Raw genomic sequence first — 18475 nt, forward strand, 5'->3', positions numbered from 1 at the left:
AGACTGTGTGAAACATTAGGAAGAAAACCTTAAGAACACGGCCAAATAGTCCAGAAACCGCACAACAACCATCTCTGATTACTGCTATATTTCTGCTTTTTGGTTGTTTGGTTAAGTGATCTAGAAAGGCTTCATCCCAGTCTTCATGTTAGTTAAGGGATCTTTAACAGACTTCCACAATGATGTCAGTCTTGTTTTGCTCTCCTCTAATTCTTACTCAAATGCTCTCCATCATCATTCTATACTCGTGGACTCTTCATGTTCTTTACATCTAATCCTTCTTAATTTCTTTTGTATTTATGCCTTTTGAATATATTATACAGTAAAACAGGGATGTATTTGGAAATGCATGGGCTAGACCTTTCCCCCCAAGGGCAGTCAATTTATTTATTTATTACTTAAATTTGTATACCACTTCCCATTAGTGCCAAAGTGCTACTCTGGACAGTTTACAATAGTAAACAAAACAAGATAGAACTAAAACTATTTAAAACCAACATAGTAACTAACCAACAAGACCAGATGGTGCTAAAGCAACAGAATAAAAAAAAAAGTGGCTGGCAAAAGGCGGTGTGGAAGACCTCCCTGAAAAGTCATGTCTTTAAGTTGCCTCCTGAATGTCCACCAGGACAAAAACGAAGTGTAGGTCTGTGATTTCCATTGCCAGTTTCAGGATAAATCACACTTAATAGTAGCTTGAATAGTACAAGCATTGTGCAATGAAAAAGTAATTAAATTGTCTGATTTAAAAAAAAAACATGACTGGAGCTAGATAAAATACAAATACATCAAAATTAAAGTCAGCAGATTTAGACATCAAGTACTCTGGCCGAAGCAAAATCTGAGTGGAAGAGTTGAAGGTGTACAATAAAGTAAAAATTCTGCAGTAAATGAGGCTGCTTATTGATTAGGCCAAGCACATCATGAATAAAAGATTAGGAGTGATCAGAGGCAGATAATAAGCTAAAGTGAAATTGTAGAAGGAAAACCAGTGGATCCAAGAAAAAAATTATAGATCTAGATTCCAAGCTGGTGTTACCAGCGTATAAATAAGATTTTATTTCAGACCATTTGTTTTGGCTTATATTATTCCTTGTATGGCATGTAAGAACACAGAAGCCAGATAAATAATTTGATCTGGTAAAATAAAAGCTCTGAGGAAGAAAAAAAAAGTACAAGATTCAGCAAGAATTGCAAGTCATGACAAAAGTGCAGGAAACTCAGACTACAGCGAGGCTCATTCAAACTTTCAAAGAAGAATAACAAACTCAGCAACTGATATGCTAAATGCTAATGATTCAGACTAGGAGGCAATAACTGCAAGTAGGAAATATACAATAATTCATCCAGTATGTTTTCAGCATCTTTCTACCTAATTATTCCTGACACAGTGACCTTCAGGGAAGGCATAGAACTGTTTGATTCATTCAAAGCAAATAAAGTCAAGGAAGTTTGGTGGGAAATCTAGTTGAGAAAATCTTGCACAAAACCAACAGCTTTCAAGAATCTTGTCACATTCCAGGCTTCTTCTTTCCCCTGGCTTGCTATTCCAGTGATTTTTTCTGGACTTTTCACTCCTTGGTGTTACATTCTGGGGAAACGGGTACTTCCTTAGAGTGAGGCATTGCAATTGAGATGACCTTAGAAAACACTTGTCAGCTGAAATGCTGTTGCACAGCTTCATGTGTGCAATCATGGTGATGTCATAATCAACGGTAAATTCAATCAGCATCAATTTGCCTTTTATCAGTGACAATTTTCCCCTGATGATGACATCACCCCCACTGTGCACATAGATCTGTGAAACAGGATTTCAGCCACCTTCTTTCTTTTATATTAAATATATACCTTGTCTTTCACCCCTGATAGTGTCAGCAAACAATGAAATGCAAATAGAAAGAAATACTAGTCATATATTTTAAAAGGCTAAATAAATCAGCCTTTTAAAATATGTTAATCATATTTCATTTTATTTCCATTTCATTGTTTGCTGAGATTCCCAACGTGTTGGATAGAGTGACGGACTAGGACTATAGAGAACAGGGTTTGAACCCCTACTTGTTCATGGAAACTCCTTGGGGTAGTGGAGCTGGTAAAAACCACTCCTCAAATATCTCACTTACCTTGAAAGCCCTATTAGGGTTGCTAAAAGTCAGTTCCAACTTGAACAGTACAGAACACACACACACTGAATCATGCATCTTTCAATTCTAACTGTGGCAAATTATGTCTGAACCTGAAAATATTGTTCAAAGGAGTAGGCAGACCCAGCAGCTGTGTTGGAGCACAGCAACAGTGGTGAGCCATGAGTGTGGCAAATAAGGGTGCAATCCAGTTCACTACAGCTCATGGAATGTTCAACATTGCTAACTTGCACATCCATATTTTCTCAATTGTTATCAAGCTTTTCCTTTGGTCATTTTCCTCTAATTTCCTCACAAACACATCAGTGATCCTCTAGGGCTGGTCCCCAACCGTTTCCAACCCACGCACAGATTGGGGGTGTGGGGTCCGTGCATGGTAGGGAGGGGCATGCTTGCGTGCATGTGTGGGTGGCGCAGGGCATGCTCGTGGGATGGGACAAGGGTGTGCATGTGGGGTGAGGAGATCTGTCTCCGCAGTCCAGTCCTGCGAAGGCCACAGACCAGCACTGGGCCACAGACCGGAGGTTGGGGGCCCCTGCTCTAGGAAATGTTTCACTGGGTTTTTTTCGTGACTTTGGTCTATTATTACAAACCTGATTTTTGTGACCAGTATTTTAAAATTGATTTCAAAATAAATTATTAGTTACAACTTCCCTAATCAAAGCTGAACAAAAGCTAGTAAGAACCAGTGCAGGAACACCGTTGCTAGTTGCATAGAGCTTTTCCCTGCCACAATTATTAAGTATTTATGACAGGGATGGGTTAAATGTGGCCCAACCCCCAGAGTATTTTTGCGACCCCTAAGGGTATGTAAGAGTTCCTTCACAGTGGGGGGAATAACCAGTTTTTCTTTTAACAAATCATGGATCTTCTGTTTTTTAAGTCCTTCAGGAGCAGTGGTTTCATCTTATGGGCCTTGGGGGAGCCCCATAAGACTACCTGCCATAGCCCCAAAACTTAAAAAATCTTCAAAGCCCAGAAAATATCCATCCAAGGCAGTTCCCTTTACTTTTTTTTTTAATGGCTCAAAGTGGATTTTTTGGGCTCCCAGTGGCCTCAGGTTGTTTCAAGGGAACAGACAATTCAGTACTATTAGGTGTTCTTTGACTTTTTTTTCAGCACAATTTTGATTAAATTCTGGATACTGTGCAAGGAGAAATGCACTATTGGAATTTAGAACTGCCAAATATAAGCATTTAATTTTAATAAGTATATATACTTATGTACCGTATTTGATATCAATAAACACATCAAAATTGTGTTCCATGTTTCAAGGAAACAACAACAAAATACTAGAGTGAAAAAAAGCTTTATAAACTAATTTAAACTGAATAAAGAAGCCAGATAATTATTCCATCAAGAGAAGTTTATCCCATTTATGGTAGATGCTGATATGGATTTTGGTGATATTTCTATTAGGACTTAACTATGGACCAAAGTGAGGAGAGCTTAAATTGTACATTGCCTCAACTAGAGTAGACCCACTGAATAAACATAACTTACATAAATGTTCACATACTAAGTTCTTATTGTTTCAGTTGGTCTACTCTAGTTGGTACTAGTAATAGGATTTAGGCCAGAATCACAGAATGGAGAACTAACAAAATTAGCCAGCAGAACCAAAGGTCAAAGGCCTCCTAAGATGACCCACAAAAAAAACTAGTAAAGAGAAAGGAAATGAGCTGATAACGGCAAGTTCCAAACCTTCGACCCTTTGATACAGGGGCTTGGGTACTCACCACGGCACTGCCTATTTTTGTGGGGGACTGGAAGCTGCAACCAGTGCTTGAGAAGATTGAAACTGGCATGAAAGAGAGTACAGAGGTGCCTTCTAAAATAAGCGGGACTAGGCCATGCAAAACATTACAGAGCTTAGCAGCAGTACCTTGAATTAAACCCAGAGTTCAAGAAGCCAAAGAAGCAGAAAAGAGAGCAGCTGAATATCATTACAACCACCATTATTAGGGTGCCCCATATCAATATGTGGCATCATTAGCTGAGGCTTCAGAATTTTCAAGGGCAGTGCCAATGGGGGCTGTCTTATACAAGGTCTAGAGCAGGTTCATTCTATGTACCCTTTAATACTGCAGATGCTATTATTTATGAAGAGTGTAGATTAATGTCAATGTTAGCAGTAAAAGGTTAAGAAAAAACAAGAATACAAGCAAAAGCTTATTCCTTGCAACCAACATAATGTTCAACTTCAGAAAAATAAGTCCCTGACAGGAGAAACTATCAAGTTCACAGAAGTAAATGTCTTAGTTTGCAACAGCAGAACAGTAAAGAATCTCGTGGCTCTTGAGAGATGAATGATCTTGTCATGGGCAGTTCATCTAATGATAAAACCAGAGAGCATCTTGTCCAATATAATTTCATAGTCTCATTGTTTTTGTACCTCTGTGCAGTTTCATCCTATGAATGTTTATTCAAATCAAACATTACAGTGGTGCCTCACTATACGATTGCCCGACATTATGACAAAACCGCATTACGACGATGGTCTGAATAGGGTTTTTTTCACTTTGCGATGATCGGTTCCCTGCTTCAGGAACCAATTCTTCGCAAAACGATGATTTTCGGAAAGCTGATCGGCAATTTCAAAATGGCCGCCGAGTAAAAAAAAGGGTTCCCCGCTGTTTTCTGGGATGGATTCCTTGCAAGACAGCCACAGAAAATGGCCGCCCTATGGAGGATCTTCGCTGGACTGTGAGTTTCCAGCCCATTGGATCGCATTGAAGGGGTTTCAATGCATTTCAATGGGCTTTTTGTTTTCGCATTATGTTTTTGTTCTACAGCGATTTCACTGGAATGAATTAACGTCGTAATGCGAGGCACCACTGTAACTAATTTCAATGAGATTTAACCACTTGGGAAAGCAACTGAGACCAAATTGGCTTTCACACTTGGGCCTCCTTGTTCCTCAACCATCTCCTTTATCCTAAAATTTGCGAGGGAGATTGTATTTTAGACTACAATTAACTCCCATCCCCTGAGAGTTAGTTCACCCAGATTTTTTTTCCAGTATCAAAACTAGATCTACAGTCATTCTGTATATGTCCACCATGGTCTGATGCCAAGTGAAAGATATGTTAGCAGTGGGAGTTCTTCTTGAAGGGGTGGTGGATCGAACACCAGATGCAATGGTCCATCCTAGGAGACTTACAGAATCTGAGTGTTGGTGAAGACTCTTGTGGCAGGGAGGGCCAGTGTCATTGTGGTATGGTGGAAAGAACAAAAGCTGATAATGGTTGCTCCCAGGTGTCCTCTCCAAAATTATTCAGGCAAACCAACATTCTGGTTTGCTGCAAATCAATAGCTATGAAAGAAGAAGGACAATGACTAGAACACTGACTAGTGCAAATTGCTGTTTCAATTTGGCTGAATGCAAACAGGAGGACTTTACCACGCCAACCATGTTAGTGCAACATGGGTGTACATTTCTCGCTCCACTCTTCTGTGAATTGGTAGTTCTCTTGCAAGCTGCTAGGCCAGTTTAATTAAGGGGACTTAATCCATCTTGCCCTAGAGATATTTACCATTCTTATGAAAACATTGGTGAGGTCATCAGAGGAACAGGAGTGAGCTATGATCCACATGCTGATCATATCCAGCTTTATTTTGTGATACGTATAATGTGTTTCCAATAAAGCTGTTCAAGTGCTAAACCAGGTTTTGGAGACAGTAACGGGATGTATGATGGGCAATAGATTAAATGCAGACAAGCTGGGTATCCCGTGGGGAAAGTGTCTAGTTATTGGCTTTGCGGCTTGCTCTAGATTGGCTTCCAAACCTCCAGAAAGAACAGCTGCATAACTCTGATGTATTCCTTGATCTTGCATCAAGGGCCAAATGGTAAGTGATGACTTTTGCCTAGTTTGCAGCTCTGACTCTTCCCGGACAGTGACAATATGTTCATGGAGCTTCAATATATCCTTCTAAATGGATTAGTGTGTAATATGGGAGAGGAGGTGCTGTGGAAGACAAGCTGGAAGCTTCAGCTAATACAGATTGTTGTAACCTTTACAGCTAGATGGAATTGATTGTGAGAAGCACCAATGGCTTCAAAGTCAAACGGCTCAATTTGCTTCATTTTTTGATCATATATTTTCAAAATATGCATGTTTCTCATAAGCTCCATAGAAAGAAGATGAAAGTTCAAAAAGGGGAATATTGGGGGAGGTAAAGGGCTTTCAGCTGCCCGATCTGCTACACAGCATGGAAGTTGATCATCAGTCAGTGAGTCAAAGGGCTTTGAATGCTTAGCTATTTGAAGTCTGGTTTTGAACTCCTGCTTATTTGGCCATGTTTGTGATGCTGAATTGAAGGTGTAACATCTTTCATCTGACAGACTGCCCATCTTTAACAGATGGACAATGGTAGGTTTTACATGATCCATGTTGGCATTTGTTGAAATTGGCCAGTGCAGATGGTTGAGAACTTTAGGTCACCTGTTTGATAAACAAAGCCTTACTAAAATTTGTTAATTTCCTTCTAATTCTGAATACTCTGCAAGATAAATTAAATGGCAAGAGAGAGGTCCCTAGGAAAACTTAATTTCTCTATTACTATTTCAAAGAGACAAACAGCTGATCAAGTACTCTAATGATCAAAAGAAAAAGTATGGACCATCAACATTAATAGCTGGCTGGATAGCTCAGTGGTTTAGGCATCTAGCTGCAGAACCAGAGACCGAGACTTTTATTCCCCACTGTGACTCCAGGGAGAAGACCCCGCCTGTGTAGTCATGAGCACACTGTACAGTCCCAGGATGCCCCCAAAAGAAGGGAATGGAAAATCACTTCTGAGTATTCCCTACCTAGGAAACCCTGGAAAGTGTCACCATAAGTCAAAATTGACTTGACATCATAACATTATTATTATCAGCATTAATGGATTTCTGTGTTTAAACATTTGTCTGCTATACTGTTGTTGTTTTAAACATTAACAAATTATAATTTCTCTTCAATTTTATGATTCCCCCTGCAGAAACTTTATGCATATAATTACTTGCCCAAAATTGGGAATTATAAACGAAGTGTGAAACAATCTGCTATTCTGCCTCAAGAAGAAAAAGACCCATGAGATTTGAAGCGAAGCACCATTGAAACTGCCCAGAATCCTAGCTTTTATAAAAAAACAGTTAAAGTTGCCAGGTCTTTGGGTACCAGGCAACACTTTAGGGTATTGCAGTGTTTTTCCAGGTCACCAGATGGGGAGACAAATCACAAAGTGAACAATATGGGGGGGGGGGAAGAATGTCTGATTTTATATGTGATGCAAAAGCCTGGACGTGCTCATCTATTCTCACCCAGGACAGTAGCTCAACCTTGAAGGTGTTTACACATCAGAAACCCCATCACTTGTCCTGGAAGAAGTTTCCCCACTCCTCCTAACCCTTGCCTTCCATATCTTAGTGGCATTACACTTGTTAGCATCACCATTTTGGCCCTGAAATCTCAGACAGCGGAATGATGCTGGTAACTCTACATACACCTGCATAAAGATAGCACCCAACATGTGAATACTTGATTTTACATATGTTTACTATAATTCTTCCAGACAGAAATCTGTTCAATGCTACATTGCCACAGCTCAATCCTGCCTGATCGTTTTGACAAACGTCGCATTGTTGAGTCTATGATATGATTGATTTTAGACCATAAATACTTAAATCTAATAAGGGTAACAGATTTTAATCCTCTCTTTAACACTAGAAGTCATTCACTTGATAAGGCTCATCACAGTTAGACAAGATATTAGTTTGATCTTACTCAAATATCAATTATGGGATGAAACATGCTTTGATAATATTCATAGGACTGTTTCATGGTGATATTCATGACAAACAATTGAAATCAACGAATGTCTTCCCTTTGCTTCTTTGTTCAATATGCTGCTTGTTGGTTCCATCATGTCTGTCCTCTGTGAGCCATACAAAAAAGTGGAGCATTTCAGAAGTATTGCTGCTTGTGAATTTAGTAACATATTTTGGCACTAGGGTGAGATGATTGTAGGACTGTGTTTTAATGCCCATAATGTCTTATATAACGAAGTCTATGAAAAGATACGTTTGAAAACACATTCTTAAATGGAGATTTGCAGATGTTCTACAAAGGCCTAAATAAATCTGTATCTTTTTAGTGAAAGGAAAAGATAGAAAAAGGAAATGTTTGAGGCAAGTAAAAATTGCCTATGCCCTAACAAAAAAAAAAAAAAAACACTCCTGTTTGGGAGGGGGAAAATTAACACAGCAATACCATTCTGTCAGGGTCATCTCAACATATTTGTAGCACAAGTCCCTATTGTGCACATTAGAAAAAAATTTAAGATGTTTTGTTCACAAAGCAGTACAATTCACTTTGTTGTGCTGGATCACTCCTTTTTAAAGTGTTTCCAGCTCCCCTCTTACCCTATATCTTCAGGCTTCTTGGGATTATGAAGAAGGAAGAAAGGAAATATCTTGTTCAAGAAAGAATTGTGAATTCATTTAATGTCCAAAGCTACAATTCTAACAGAAGAGGATTTAAGAAAAAAAATGAAGGGAGGGTTGAATTCTTTTTTCTAACAAAGGCCAGTTCATAGTTCATAGTGGCTACAGCACTGTCCGTAGGATAAAGGAAAGAAAAGCATAAGTCAAAAACACCCTCTGTAAAACTGATCGCCAATTCTTATGCCAGTATCCATGTTATCTGTTTATAGAGATGAGAGAAAACATAATAAGGTACTTTATACTAAGATGGGGATAATTCATAAGGTATAATTGGCATAAATTCTGTTCAGCAAAAATTTGTTTCTAACACAAATTAAAAGTGTGTTGTATGCATGTGTGTGTGTGTGTGTGTGTGTGTGTGAAAGAGAGAGAGAGAGAGAGAGAGAGAGAGAGAGAGAGAGAGAGAGAGAGAGAGAGAGAGAGAGAGAACTTCCATTAGCCATACTGGCTGGGGGAATCTGAGAGCTAGAATTTAAAAAAAAAGTAACATATCTAAGGACCTAATCACACCTGCCAAAAGTACTCCAGTTATACCGATTCTTTTGATACCTTTGTTTGGGGTCATGTGGTATACATACTGACAGGAGTATTCCCATTGTTTTTAACTTTATCAATTCATTTATTTCTATTTGAATAATCATAGCAGGCTACATGGCTCTTAGTGTTGAATCAATTCATTTTCTCTACTGACAGACAGACAGAAACTTTATCAGCATACTGTACAAAATTAAAACACAGTAAAATGCAGATAAAACATTCAACAGCTAACACGTGGCAGGGAACAGCCAGACACATATTTATGGCTTGGCATTCTGAGACAGAATGCTGTGTTGCCTTTGCATGATGGAGTAGATGTATCTGGCTATTATCAAGGTAAGTTCCTTAATAGTGCCACCTAGGAGGTGTCGAATTTTTCTCAGGTTGTCCCATTCAGAATGGGAGGAAAGGAAAGTGCTCAGATAAGACAGGTGGACATCCTTACACAAGATACAGTAGAACAACATATGCTGCAAGGATTCAACCACTCCCTGACCACAAAGGCAGACTCTCAGTTCTGTGGGTAAACCCATATACCTGCCCTGTGCTAAGTTCGAAGGTACATTATTGCACCTAGCAAGGGTAAATGCCCATCGATCTTGTGGATGCTCTAAGTGATAGAGGTAATTCGGTCTTCTGCCATGGGAGAGGGGCAACTGAAAATATAGTGGGGAACTGGCCCATTTGTGCAGCACTATGCAGGGACTATGCACTAAGAAGGCTGACCACCGAAGAATTGATGCCTTTGAATTCTGAAGGAAATCATGTTGGGAAAGCGTGAAGGCAAGAGGAGAAGGGGACGACAGAGGATGAGATGGTTGGACAGTGTCATCGAAGCAACCAACATGAATTTGACACAACTCCGGGAGGCAGTGGAAGACAGGAGGGCCCTGGCGTGCTCTGGTCCATGGGGTCACGAAGAGTCGGACACGGCTAAATGACTAAACGATGACAACAATGACCCTTAATATCCAGAACTCTATTTTTGATTGTATGGAATACCTTGGAAGGGGTTATTGAACCCAGCAGATCTGGTGACAACCCCAGGGTCTTTATTTTCTTGATAGATTGGGCCAAATCTTTTGGAAATACTGGGGACCATTCTGTGAGATCTCTGGGTAGGAGCAGATCAGTTGGCACAGTGGGCTTGCAGCTATCATACGAAGTGGCCAAGAACTGCTGTTCCCATGTCCCAGCTGGTATAAAGGGAACGTCCTGTGAGTTCTTATTGAAGATGGAAGAACCTGAAACCACCACCCAAAATTTTTTGTTGTTGCCTGTATTGATAGCCTGGGCTAGATGAGACCAGTAGTCCAGAATAAAACTATAATGGAACTTCTTAATGGCTATTCTTAGTGGTTTCCCAGCACAAAATACTGTAGAGGGAGCCTTGAGGTTCTGTAGTTATTATAGATCCTCCACATATCCAGCTTCAAGGCAAGACATTCCTTGTCTAGCCTAGGACACATGCCTGGGGCCTGTCTGTTCTGAGATTGTTGAGGGAACTGGCCAAGGCTAGCTATTATAGTGTCAGTTAGGTTCTCAAAGCCTTTGATGTGATCTTCAGGGTTTACTGAAGATAGCCAGTTGAGGGAGCCTTGAGGTGTAGTATCTTGCTTAATTGCTTTTTCAAAGAGATACTTTGCTCTGTAGTTCCATTTCATTCTGGGTAGGATCAATGGGCATTCATGAAGTGCAATATTGGGCAAAACTATAGAGACTGTATCAAGAGCAAGACTACAACATAAGGAGAGATGGTCACTAGCAAGGGGATCAGGGATATAGTCAATAGGAAAACAGGGATCAGGATATAGTCAATCGTGCTGGATCCAGGGGGGGAAATGCATGTGAATTCACCATCATTACTGAGCTGCGTAAGGCCATTTAGCCAAATTAAGCCTCTAAGTAGACAGAGTTTTGCCAAATGAGTCCCCACCTTGTTGATTTGATGGTCTTTGGACTGCCTGTCTGGGACATAAAGATATAACAGGGAGGCATCACTAGATGTATCCAATACACAATCGAATATGGCCTCACCCTGACCTACTCTAGCATTGAAATATCCTGCTAGCAGAAGAGGGATCCCTAGAAACCTAAGATCTAGGTCATCTAAGGCATGACTCAAGGCTTCCCATTGACAGACTCTATGTGACTTAGAGGAGGCTGGGTGCATGTAAACATTGGCTATCAATATTCCTTGGTTCCTAGTTTTAAGTTTTATAGCCTGGATTTTGCAGCTACCATCAAATGTGAGAACATAGTCTGAAGATAAGCAGTCGGCAACCAGTATTGCCAGGCTCCCAGACAGGCGGCCCTTTGCCTTGAGCCTCTGAGCTGGAAGGGAATATGAGGCATATCCTGCAAGTAGTACAGAATGAACTGCCTACGTTTCTTGAAGTAGGATAATGTTAAAGCCTTAGAGAAGACTGATAAACTCAGGGTCCTGCAGCTTCCTGTACCACCCAGCCACATTCCAAGAGATCAATTTGAGGACATCAGAGGGGCCATCGATGGGTGAATGGGTAGTGTGTCAGTTGACAGACAATGGTGGGGCACACACCATCAGGTTCAGCAGCAGGCTGTCTGCATGAGGGTCCACCCTGGATAGGTTGTCTACGGCAGGGTTCTAGCAGTACCTGTGGGTCCATGGGGCAGCCACTTAGCTTCACGTGGTTGTGAATGTCCGTGCTCACATTGATTGACTTTGAAGTGGGATGGGATGTTTGCAGTGGTGCCAGTGGTTCCTTGCTCTGCCCAGACTCTTTGATGTTATGCTGAGGAGGGATTGAGGACTGAGAGGATTTTCCTGGAGCTCCTGCTGCCATGTCCTACTCTACTGTTTCCTGGGGCATTCAGACCCCCCTTGTCCTTTTTCCAAATAAAAAATGAAAGTGCAATAAGATAGGTCTCAGTCTCCTCCCCTTTTGTCCTTTCCTCCTTTCCTTACTTTACCCAACCCCTTTTGTGAAGGAAATAAATCAACAGCACAATACTTTGCAAGTCTTTTGCACAGTATGGAAAGGAGGAAGCGGGTTTTGAAAAAACAGCAGGTTTAAAAAAGAAAGAGAGCTGACGAAAAGCTCCTTTCTTTACAATTCAAAGCAGGAAGTGACCTCTTGGGAAGCGGGGAGAAGGCTGTCTCTTTTGAGCTGCATTCATGTTGTTTTTGCTAACAATAGAAACTGTCAATTGGCTATCTAAGGGATCACCTGTCTTGCTGAAAGCCAATTTATCAATATATATCTGTAAAAGATTTTGTTATTTAAAGGGTACAAGCACAGTGGCCATGAAGTGGCCACAGCACCCAGAAACCCAACACATTTGCAAAGGAAATAAATTGACAGCAATGTTTGCACAGGCTGAAACACTAAACACTAAAACTTTTTGAATGACAGTTTAAGGAAAGAATATAGTCTACAAAAATTTGAGAAGCACAACCCTTAGTCAACAATGTGCCAGGTGAAGAGGGCTAAAAGAGGGTGACTTCAATGTTTTTATGTGGTTGGTTGTTATATGGTTTTTATTACATTTACTACCTGATTTGGTATTTTATTGTCAACTGCCCTTAGTGCTGTGGAATTAATTGTAGCAGTATATTAAATTGAAAGAATAAATAAATAAAATATAAATGCTCTTTTCCCAGAGAACCTCCTTCTTCTCTCAGAAATCTGTGCACAGAATGAACAAGCTAGGCCAGAGTGAAGCGAGCCATAAGTAATTTCCAACATCTTGAGGCTGTGTAGGGTTTGGATGAAGCACAGCTTTAGCTAGCTTAGAGTCAGCTTAGGTGGTCCTTGGCCATCTTGGCCATTTAAGATTTCACTCTAAATATTATGTTGTATTATAAACAAAACCAAAGCCTTTTGCATTAAACATTACCAATGCTATCTCCTTACCTGTAAAATACGTGTTGGCCGGCAGAGTAGAACTTGGAAATTTATAATACCCATTTCCTGGGAAACGGATTCCTTTTATTACAGTTGCATTTGATGCTGCTAAAGATGCATCCATTCTCTCCAGGTGATAGATTGGAGGGAGCCCATTGAGTTCCTCAGGTTCATTCCAACTTATCTTTATTACTGTGCTATTTACTCCTTCAATGTAAGGGGCAGTTAGCTGTCCTGGAGCTATTAATAAAAAAAAAAGAGAGAGAGAGAGAGAAGAAAATACTGGTTTACCAAAAAAACTTGGTAGTTTTTTATGGATAATACAGTGATCCTGAGGAAAGCCGCATCAGTTATTATAACTATAGCCATGATTGGAAATAGCTTGTGAACTCTATGAGCTACCCATACCAACACAGACAGTAACTTTCATTTTGGTAAAGAATCTATATTGCAGCACTCCAGTATTTCATTTGACTAGTTGTTATACTCTCTTTTTTTCTCACTGACTGCTGACAAAGTAGTTTAACTTTAGCATCATAAAGGTAATATACATGCACCACAAGTTAAATTAATTCTTGTTAATAGGATCACATAATTGTTACCAGAGTGTAATCAAGAATATCTGGAAATGTGACAAAGAATAAAGGAACAATACATTCAGTTTACACTGAAGAATTAGCTACATGGCTGAAAAGCCAGAAGTTGGCAGTTTTATTTCCCACTGTGAGTCCTGAGAGAAAAGCCAGTCTTTGTAGCCTTGGGCAAGCTGCACAGTTCCATAGCATCCCCCAGAAGAAGGGAATGGTAAACCACTTCTGAGTTCTCTCAACGTAGAAAACCTTAAAAAGATTGGCATAAGTCAAAATTGACTTGGCTGCACAGAATTATTCCAGGAATGGAAATCATATCATAACTGATCAGGTATGTGTATAAATATATTCATTAAAAGGGGTTGCTCGTAGTGCATGATATTTGTTTTTTCCTCTTGAGATGCTTACCTATGTACCATGGCTGAGAAGAAGGGAAAAGGGTTGGTTATAGATATGGGGAGGTGCACTGACTTCCATTCACCATTATGTTTATTTGTGCCCACAGGAAAACAGAGACAGAAACACCCACTGAGTGTTGTGGTGATCTCTCAGTGCATAGGAATTAAACAATACAAGGAAGGATATTATCTAGAGATACTAATTCGTATACTAATACTAATTTGTATACTAATACAGTATGAATAACCCCATCTCTAATAATATCCCATGTATCAAGTTTGCAAGTACATCCATGTCCATTACACAAAGGAGATATACCAGGTACAGTATGTAATGCTTTATTTGTATTATTTGTTTTTATATTTTGCAATTTTATTGTAGGATGTTAGCTTCCCTTGGTTTGTAAGAACTTAGTAGTATGACATTCATAGTTTCCCTATAACTAATTAACAATATGAATAAATACAGTGGTACCTCACAAGACAAATGCCTCGCAGGACGAAAAACTCGCAATACAAATGGTTTTGCCAATGGGGTTGATGACTTGCAAGACAAATGTTCCTATGGCCATGCTTTGCAAGATGAATGTTTTCCATTTTTTGTTCCTGCCTCATGCTTGCTGATTTTTAGATGTTTTTCTATGATGTTTAAAAAGTTAAAGTTTTTTGATTGCAATTTTTGAAATCATCTGCACAATATGTATGGCTTTAAAGAGCACTTAATAAACCCTTTGTAAACCAAATTTGACTTAGTTCTGACTTTTTTGCCCATAGGAATGCATTAATTAGATTTCAATGCATTCCTCCGGGAAAACGTGTTTCGCAAGACAGCATTAACCACAGAACGAATTAAATTTGTTTTGCGAAGCACCACTGTATCTGAGGATCATGCATGTCAGTAGTCCTTTAGATTGTACAAGTAAGCTTGATAAGAGAAAACAGAGGTTTTCATATTTATAGTGAACAAAGAGAAAATACTTCACAAATTATATGAATGTATAATGGCTATTCTTGAAACAACCTTCAGAACATGGCCAAAGAGCCCGAAAAACCCACAACAGCTATTCTTGAATGCTTATACGAGTCTTAAAATACCATTCAAGCTTTATTAGTAGCATCAGAGCTTATTATATGTTCTTTTTGGCAGTAACAATCATCAATGATACTCCTTTGAATGTATCCTTTAGGAGAAACACCGTGTGTGTCATATGACTTTGATTTTATTTTAAAACAGAGAAAGGAGGTTGATTAAGAAAAAGGCAAAAAGGTCAGGTTTTAGAGTTTCAGAGAACCTTCAGTGAGATTTAACTTTTTTTAAAGCAACACAAGTGACATTAATAATGGAGAATGCAGTGAATTATATTTGCTAGAATAGTAACATTAATATTGACAAGCCACATGCAGCAATGAGAAACAAAACTAATTCGTTTTGGAGCTAATTCCTTTTGAGAAGCAACAGTCAAAATTCCAAAGAGCACACATCCCTAGCAAACATTTCTTCATAAATTTATCATGTGAGTCTGCAAAAGCATGTATCAAAAATAATTTTTTTTTCTGTGATTACAGGGCATAAAATTCCTCGGGAGAACAATACGAACTAAAATATGTGTCTTGCAAATTACTTCAGAGAGTTGTGCTAAGAGTTAACTGCAAAGATCTTCATCTGTAATAAATTAACAACATATCATTAAAGATTCTCGCACATAAGACCATTAGCATGTCTTTGCTTGCTTGCATTAACCCATAGTATGTTGCGATTACATTTCCTATAACATAATAAAATATTACTTTTGGCAGCAGGAATGATGGGAGACAAAAACCCACGGACCGTGCTTTGCATTGTAAATTCTTGCATGAAGATCATTTATGACTTCACAATCTAATTAGTATCATACTGCTATGCTCAAAATTTACTATGTTGAAATTGAAGTAATGCAGTGTGAGGTCACAAGCCTTCCCTGCATAAGTAGTTCTGAGCACTAATGAAATGTTATATTAATGCACAAGTTTTAAAAGAAAACACGTCTTTACAGTTGAAACTTCACCTTTAGAGCAATTCAGTCTATGTCAGCATTTTACATGTGAATGTTAGGGTTGAGTCTTCTGGTTCAGCTGAGAGACACCAACAGTGAAATACATACACTGAAATTCATTATGTTAAAATGAATACACATAGCCAATTATTCTTGACAACAAAAACCACATCTTGCTTAAACATTTTCTCCTAATAAAAAGGAGTTGCGTGCATTGTAATTATAGTATCTTTGCTACCCAAATTTGAAACTTTTATAGGGCTGGTAAAATTAAATTCTTAAATGCATTGTAACACTTCCTTCACTGACAGGAAATTATTGATTTTTTAATCATTTTCAAGTCTACTCTAGCACAAATAAATGTACTACAGTTACAGTTAATGCACTGTGTACAAGCATTAAACACTAGCATGACAGAATTTATTATTTTTTGATACATGGAATAGATGCCAAACCTTTAAAAAAAAACAACAATGTCTTTGGTATAATATTAGTATGTAAATATCATGTCTTTGGTGAGTCAGAATTCTTGTATGTTGACGTATTCATTGAAGAGTCTCTCCTTAACAATTCAGTCTAAAAAGTTTAGATAACAAATCGACAGTGCAGGCCTTCATGTCACAGTGCTCTACAATATAGATACTGGAGGCTAAAAGTCATAGTATACATTTCCTAAAGGTGTCACTGTGGTACCTGTAGCAGCTGTGTCAAAGGAAAAGACTATAATTTTACCTATTTAACTTTTGTCAGGTCTTTTAACATGCATTGGCTGTCAAAGCATACTATATTTTAGCAGAAGGGGCTATACTCTGCATATTTTAATTATGTAATATTTTTAAAATGTTTCTTCCAACCTAATATATAGCCGATAAGCTACAACATTGTTTTAAACACCTATGGCTCCCCATTTGCCATTGTGTAAAACAGGGCACCACAGGAGCCCATGAAACAGATGGTCCATACAGCTTAATGTTAAAGATATATCATGTAGAAATGTTGCCACATTGGCTGTAATAAAAAAACGCTTTCCTCTGTGTGTGTGTGAGAAAGAGGAAGCGTGTCAGTATGTGCATGCACATCTGCATGCGTGAAGGAAAAATATAATTGTTGGTAAGTAAAGAGCAGTTAACTTTGTTTTGTTTGAAGCGATATCATTTTAGTTTTAGAAGCTAAGACAGATGCCAGCATTTCACAGCGAACAGATGGTAATTCCATCTAATAGTGCATCACTGTATTAGTAAGGTCTGTTGTGTATACAAACAGTAATAAACACTAGGTGAGGATCAAAATAAATTTTAATTGTTGACATTAAATTCTGGCAACCCTGCTTCTAAGGATACTGTATTCTTTGCACAGATCTGCCAGGTTTACTAATGCAGCTGCTGAAGCTTTCCTCTTGCCTGTCAAGTTCGAAGGCTAATAAAAGTGTATTTGCATCCCAGCTCTTTACTGATCTCCTTCTCTCAGGTTTTTATGCTAAGAAGCAGCTCTCAATGAAATACAAATACTTCTAGTATTTGGCCATTTTGGCTTCCGTCTGCAACACGCTCCTCAATATTTTCTCTTACCCTAACACCCTGAGGAGCAGTACTTTCTAGAAACCTTTTGGAAAGGGAACTGGTCATGACAGTTTCTACAATTTAGAAGCTCCTCCTAGAATAATTCTTTTGTCAGCATAACTCGACCATTCAGTTCATGATTTCTGTTTCGAAACAAACGTTTAGTTGGAGCTTTGAAAATCAAGTTGAATTGGAAGTTCATTTACTCAGGAGCCTTGGTTATTGTTCCAAAATATTAGTATTAAATTTTTTTAATGATAGTTCATCATTTAGCAATATAAAGTACTCCATTTTGGCATTTAGGTTCACTATAACCTACTGAGGTAAAAGGAAAGTGTGCTGCTTTAAGCCCCTCCCCCAAGAGTGCTTAAAGCATTCTCTGGGTGGTAAGGTAAAGGTAAAGGTTCCCCTTGACAATTTTTGTCCAGTCGTGTTTGACTCTAGGGGGCGGTGCTCATCCCTGTTTCCAAGCCATAGAGCCAGCGTTTTGTCCGAAGACAATATTCCATGGTCACATGGCCAGTGTGACTTAGACACGGAACGCTGTTACCTTCCCACCGAGGTGGTCCCTATTGATCTACTCGCATTTACACGCTTTCAAACCGCTAGGTTGGCGGGAGCTGGGACAAGTGACGGGAGCTCACTCCATCGCGTGGATTCGATCTTACGACTGCTTGGTCTTCTGACCCTGCACCACAGGCTTCTGCGGTTTAGCCCGCAGCACCACCACATCTCTGGGTGGTACATAATTTAATTATGCCGGTTATTCATTGTGTGTCCCCCCCCCCAATGAGTTGGGTACTCAAATTATTGTCCTTGGAAGGATGGAAAGCTCAG

General features: G+C 39.1%; 1 protein-coding gene across 1 annotated transcript in view; it reads right to left on the reverse strand.

Moving 5' to 3' along the window:
* The window catches only part of USH2A (usherin), a 559229-nt gene that overhangs the window by 440682 nt on the left and 100072 nt on the right, over nt 1-18475 (reverse strand). Inside the window, exon 19 of the mRNA XM_078392221.1 lies at nt 13068-13298. Coding sequence (XP_078248347.1) covers nt 13068-13298 — 231 coding nt within the window. The remainder of the gene's footprint in view (nt 1-13067; nt 13299-18475) is intronic.

The sequence above is a fragment of the Pogona vitticeps genome, chromosome 1 (assembly GCF_051106095.1).
Source record: "Pogona vitticeps strain Pit_001003342236 chromosome 1, PviZW2.1, whole genome shotgun sequence".
In the NCBI taxonomy this organism is placed as follows: Eukaryota; Metazoa; Chordata; class Lepidosauria; order Squamata; family Agamidae; genus Pogona; species Pogona vitticeps.